The sequence below is a fragment of the Notolepis coatsorum genome (genome assembly GCF_963971535.1).
Source record: "Notolepis coatsorum genome assembly, chromosome: 2".
Classification (NCBI taxonomy): domain Eukaryota; kingdom Metazoa; phylum Chordata; class Actinopteri; order Aulopiformes; family Paralepididae; genus Notolepis; species Notolepis coatsorum.
This window is the reverse complement of record NC_140166.1, coordinates 27,398,949-27,404,992: the sequence shown is the minus strand read 5'-3', so window position 1 is coordinate 27,404,992 and position 6,044 is coordinate 27,398,949. Positions and strand designations below refer to the sequence as shown.

General features: G+C 45.2%; 1 protein-coding gene across 1 annotated transcript; it reads right to left on the bottom strand.

The window, feature by feature from the left end:
* Positions 1 to 952: 952 nt before the first annotated feature.
* Positions 953 to 5,550, bottom strand: dmrt3a (doublesex and mab-3 related transcription factor 3a; the record flags this gene model as incomplete). Its single annotated transcript, XM_084338081.1, has 2 exons — positions 953 to 2,001; positions 5,151 to 5,550. 2 exons carry the CDS (start codon positions 5,548 to 5,550, stop codon positions 953 to 955), a joined length of 1,449 nt encoding a protein of 482 aa, XP_084194207.1.
* Between the last annotated feature and the right edge of the window lie 494 nt (positions 5,551 to 6,044).

The window sequence follows — 6,044 nt, the reverse complement described above, 5'->3', positions numbered from 1 at the left end:
TTTGGGCCACTTAAGACAGCTTCCCCACGCGTTGGGGAATCAGGCTGTACTTGTCGTTGATTCTGTCTCAATCGGTTCCAAGATGGTTGCCCTAAGAGAAGACTTTTGGAAATGTTGGAGAATGAGACCCACTGTTCTTTATTTTATGTTATTTATACTGCTTTACTGATTCATTTGATTTGATTTAATTGTCTTGTAATTTTTGTTATTATTGTTGAAGTACTGTCCTGTGATGTCTTGTGTATTATTACTGTATTGTGTTGTCTCTTGTTATATGTGGAAAATAAAAAGAAATAAAAATAAAAATGTTATCACAAAGAAAATAATAACTTGGAACCCACATGTCAGAGAGACTGGTCTGGTCCTTTATGCACTCCTATGTCATACGATATTTAGGGGACTTTACTCATTAGAAATATCAACTGCTAATAAATACATAATCGGTGTACATAGAATACAGCTTGGACTGATTTCAATACTAATGACACCAATCTGATACATTTAGACTTTTACCAGGATTTATTTGGCATACTCTTTGACATGCATTAGTGATCTTCACATTGATAATGTTCACAGTATACTTGTACATGCGGTAAATCTTTTTATGTGACCCATCACATTGTGTTTACATTCATCCATTTTGGTCTTCTCCAGTCTCTCACATGGGGGGGGGGGGGGGGGGGGGGGGGGGGGGGGGTGGGTGGTATGTCATTACCGCGAGGTTGTGATGTTAAAAAGCTATCGTTAACATCACCGCTAAAGGGGGAGGTGATCGCTTGGTAAAAGTTCAAATTCAAAGCAAGAAAACACATCCCCTCTTTTGTTGCATTAATAAACACATACCGGATATCCATAAACAATACATTTATTTTGGTGCTTTGGCATTAGTTTCGCCCCCCCCCCCCCCCCCCCCCCCCCCCCCCCCTATTGTTTGTCGCCGGCTGCGTCGTCTCTATGTGGAGGAGCTGAGGACGCGGGAGTCGGCAGAGTCCGAACGCTCCTCGTACTCCTCCTCGGGGGAGTAGAGGCCGGGCTTGGGGCCCAGCGAGCAGCCCACCTCCTCCTGGATGCTGAGCCGCTGCTGCTGCTGCTCCTCCGTGACCCTGGGGGTCAGGATGGGGGCGCCGCGGAACATGCCGCTCCCGGGGCCGGCCGGGGCAAAGGGCGACACGTACTGGGCGGCGGAGCGCAGCTGATACTGCTGCTGCAGGGTCATGGTGTTCCACAGCGTCACGTCGTTGTGGACGAAGGGGTGCGCTTGGCTGCGCGTCAGAGAGTTGCGCAGCATGAGCGGGTAGCGCGGAGGCTGGGGGAAGGAGGGGTGCTGCAGGGGCAGGCCCAGGGGCCCCGTGGGGACCACCGCCCCGTCGGAGGAGAAGCGCAGGGACTCTGGCACCCGGAACGCCGAGCCCACCGACCACTTGGCGGAGGTGGACACCGGGTGGTAGGAGCCCAGGGCGTGTTCAAATAGGTGTCCGTTGGAGGGCAGCACCAGGGCGGCGTCCGGGTGGGCGTCGGAGGGGTGCAGGGGTCGTCCTCCGTCGGAGGTCCGGCTGGACAGGAGCACCTCGATGGCCCCCACCAGGTCCCCGCTGCAGCCCTTCAGGATGAGCTCCAGCACGGGGGGCTTGTGGGCCGGGAAGATCTTCTTGAGGACCTCCAGCGGGGGCCGGTTGGCACGCAGGTTGAAGGGCAGGGAGATGGAGCCGCTGAGGCCCTCGATCAGCAGGGAGCTCGGCGGCTCGACGGGGGCGGAGTACTTCAGCAGGGAGCTCGGCGGCTCTGCGGGGGCCTCCGCCTTGGCCTCTCTCTCGGAGGCTTTGGACACGGCGTACGTGCGGCCCTCCTCCACGTGGGAGGAGGGGGTCCCGGGCGGGTCAGGGGTGTAGCAGGAGTTGGGCTTGGAGCCCTCGGGGGAGCTGACAGGGTCCTGATCCTTCTCACTAGAGCTCCCTCCGTTCTCTCCTCCAGACCCCTGCTCTGCACCATCCTCCACTGGCTCTAGACAGGAAGGCACACAAACAACATCATGGAATAACCACGTGGCAAAGAAGAACATCTCCAGTAAAATAACCTCATGTCGAAGTATTAGATGCATTGGGATCAAAGCCCGCCTGGTAAACAGAACCCACTTCAGGCACATAACTTCAGTATAACATAACTTCAGTATAACATATACACGACACATGTCCAGCCGTCCGCCTCCCTCTGCAGTCAAACGCCCCAGGGCTTCCGGCTGGACAAGCCCTCTTAAAGACAAAGGTAACATACAATTAATAGCTTGTCAACTTGTCTCCAACACATCGATTTGCGCCGATTTACTTTCCCTGCCCACTCCGAAGTTGTTAACAAAGTGCTGACTGCGTTGTCGTTGAGAGAGCTCCCATCGACGCCCTGTGACCACATTTTGTAAACAGATTGCCTGTTGCTTGGTAACATTTCATTCCAGACTGACCCCGCTGCTGGAAATATGGCGATTACATTCGATCTGCCGCTGTCCGCCGCTGATTACAGTAATCTTTTAAAACCGCTCGGCTTCATCTATCAATATGAAACGGGGCTGAAGCCCAAGTCGATGCCAATTTGCTTTTGGCCCCTGTGTGTGTGTGTGTGTGTGTGTGTGTGTCCCACTGCAGGTCTCCACACAACACCAGAGAACACTATAGACTGTATGACTGTAGTACAATGGAAGACAATAACAGATAGTACATCCAAGGAAACTATAAAAGAAAGAAAAGTCATCGCGTCAGAATACCAGCGTTCTAATGCTCTATTCCATTGAAGCCTATATGGGAAGAAGGGAGAAGCTATAAATACACCAGTTATGTGAGGAAATATACTTCAACCAATGTTACAGTATAGTTAACAATGCAACAAATTGCAGATGATTCTGACATCTGCAGGTAATAACCTGTTTAACCGGAGGGGTCAGAGCCTTTTCCATAGCCGCCCCTAAACTGTGGAATAGCCTCCCCCTCCACATCAGGTCAGCCAACTCATCTCTTCTCCCTGCCTTTGACCACAGCTGAGCCTGACTCCTATAGGTCGCTACTTTTAGTCCCTTTATGCCTTATTTTTGTAATCTGCTGCACTTCTGAACCCTTGCACTTATTTGCATTTTCACTTTTTGCACTATATGTATTTGTTTCTCTATGCTTTTATATGTGAAAGACTTTACAGTCACAACTGTTGTAAATGTGCTATATAAATAAACTTGATTATGTTAAATGATGGGTCATAAACGAGAAGAACGTCTGGGAGTGTTGCATATTTGGATTCTATGTTTTTTTTTTTATTATTATCTTTTGCGATGTTTCTTCTTGACTTGTTTTTGATTTGATTTGAGATGGCGATGAAGCCATTCAACTCAATGTCGGCCGAATAGAAAGTGTCCACACTTGGCACCAATGTGCGTTCATATACACAGTGACGCGATGAGTGACCCTCTCTTCTTTTAGAGTACATCATGGAAATGTTTCAATTAACTCTTTGAGGTGTACAATCAAGTCCATATAGAACAATGAATACATGATTACATTTCTATGATCAAACCAGTGTGATTATAATTTTGAGAACCGAACATTCTAATGGTGTTGTATCAATGGCTGCTGGTCACTGAATTCTAAAATAGAACCTCCAAAATAGAATAGGAAAAAATCTAAATCTAAATCATATTGGCGTTCATATGGGGACACATCTTATTATAGGGAGCAATAATGACATGTGTGGTCAAATCTGAATAATAACAATGAATTATTCACTTCATGAATTAACAATGATCTAAATAATGAAGCAAAAAAGTGTAATAAAATGTCCTGAAAGCAAGCATCTGTTGCTCAAAAACAATAAACAAACAAATCGGTATAGCAGCAGTATTAAAGTTTTTGTTTAAAAACGAGCTACCAAAATGTTTTATTAATACATAATTGTAATAAAACGACGACACGTGTATGTTGTATAATTGTATTACTATTATCATGACCAGAAAGTAAAAAAAAAGGTTAATGTGAAAATATTGCAATCTAAAAATATATATTTAAAGACAAATAAATGTTTGCACCAGCAATCTAAAGTTTTTATAAAATAAAATAAACGCATCCATCGAAATGTATTTATCAAAATTAATAAATAGGTTGACAAATTATTTTGTGAAGTGATGTTGTTTATTTCAATAATTTCTAAAACGTGTGTGGAAAAGTCGTTGATATGACCGGTGTTTCTATTTAGAGGCTGTTTCTACTGTATTCTATTGAAAGAAGTGTGAAACTGGACACATAATAGTCTGACTCTTCTTGGTGTTGTAAGAGGCTGGGTGCTTGCTCAGTAACTTCTTATTTATTTAATTGTTATGATCGTTATATTATTATACATAATATTATTATTACGACTACTAATAATAATGCATGTGTTGTATTATTATTATTATTATTATTATTATTATTATTATTATTAATAATAATAATAATAATAATAATAATAATAATAATAATAATAATAATAATAATAATAATAATAATAATAATAATAATAATAATAATAATAATAATAATAATAATAATAATTTATGGTTCCCTCTTATTTTATTAGATAAATAAATAGGATAGAAAATGTCTATTTTTGGTATAAAACGACATTTCTGTGTGAATGATATAATTGGCTATAAACAAAACGACAAAACAAAACACATGTATCCATATTAGGGATATTAAGGCCTGTTATTGTTAAGTTGCTCAATTCTACAAAAACAATATTTCCGCATCCACAAAAAACTATTGTAAGGAAATATCATAAAAATATATTGCTAACAATGACAATAATAAAACTGTAATGATATCATTATATATATTATTCGACATAGAGGACTGTTCAAGTGTAATAATAACATTCCACGTTGTGCGTTGATGCAATTTTCCATTTTCCAAATGGTTGAATGTCTCGTTTAGAAACGAAATCCCTCTATTGAAACGTTGTCTGTGTATTTCCTTTTGTTTTGCCCAATTTACGAGGAATCCTACAAGGTTATGCAATATGCATATATACAGTACGTGTCCAGTTTTTACATGGCGAGTGTCTCGTTTAGGAACTAAACTCCTCTATATCGCAACTTTGTCTGCATATTTCCATGCCGCCATTTACGAGATAAATCTTACCTGCGCACGGCTGCGCACCGGTCGCTTGTTCGGTGGTCCACCGCAGCTCCACCTCGTCCGTCCGCGGCGGCCCGGGCCCCTGGTTCCCCTCGACGGCTCCGGGGGGCATGGCGATGCCGGGCAGAGCCCTCAGCGACTCCGGGATGAGGCTCTCCAAGCTCTCGTTGGCCTGCTGCCGCCGGAGCGCCACCTGCGCGGCCATGACCCGCTGGCGCTCTATGATGAGGATGCATTTCTCACAGGTGCAGTCCTTAAACCGGCAGTAGCGCTTGTGTCCCTTGAGCCAGGACAGCACGCCGTGGTTCCTGCACCGGGCGCACTTGGGGGTCCTTTGGAGTGGCGCCCGTGGCTGAGACACGGGGGCCCCCATATAGAGGTAGGGCGATCCGTAGCCATTCATTTTTCACAGCCGCAGTCAGGCGCACAAGCTATTTTCCAAGAGCATGGAGGAGGACGCGCAAAGTGCATCTGCTAAAAGCGCGCTGGGGGCAGGAGCCGCTGTCAGGACGAGGGAGCAGACAGGAGATCAACTCCTTGAGCTGCTCGCTACACGCATGATGAGAGAGCTGCTGGCTTGTGGACGAGGATCCACCTTTTCCTAGGCTGATAAAGACATCAGACTGACACCGTAACACAATGTTGTCACCAGCGCCATCGTGGCCACAGCGAGGCACGCGCCTCTCGAGGAGTCCAGGGGCTCGCGGGGCCCCTCTGTGTACAAGCTACATGCACAGATACCCAGGACACGTTGGAGCCGTTAGGATTCAAAGCTTCAACAAAACGTCACTTGCACTATAGTATACACCAAGTCACATCTCGGACAGATATCACGTCTCTGGGTTCCCAGGATGAAAAGAGAACATGATTAACCAATTCCAACTGTAGCCCATTTTC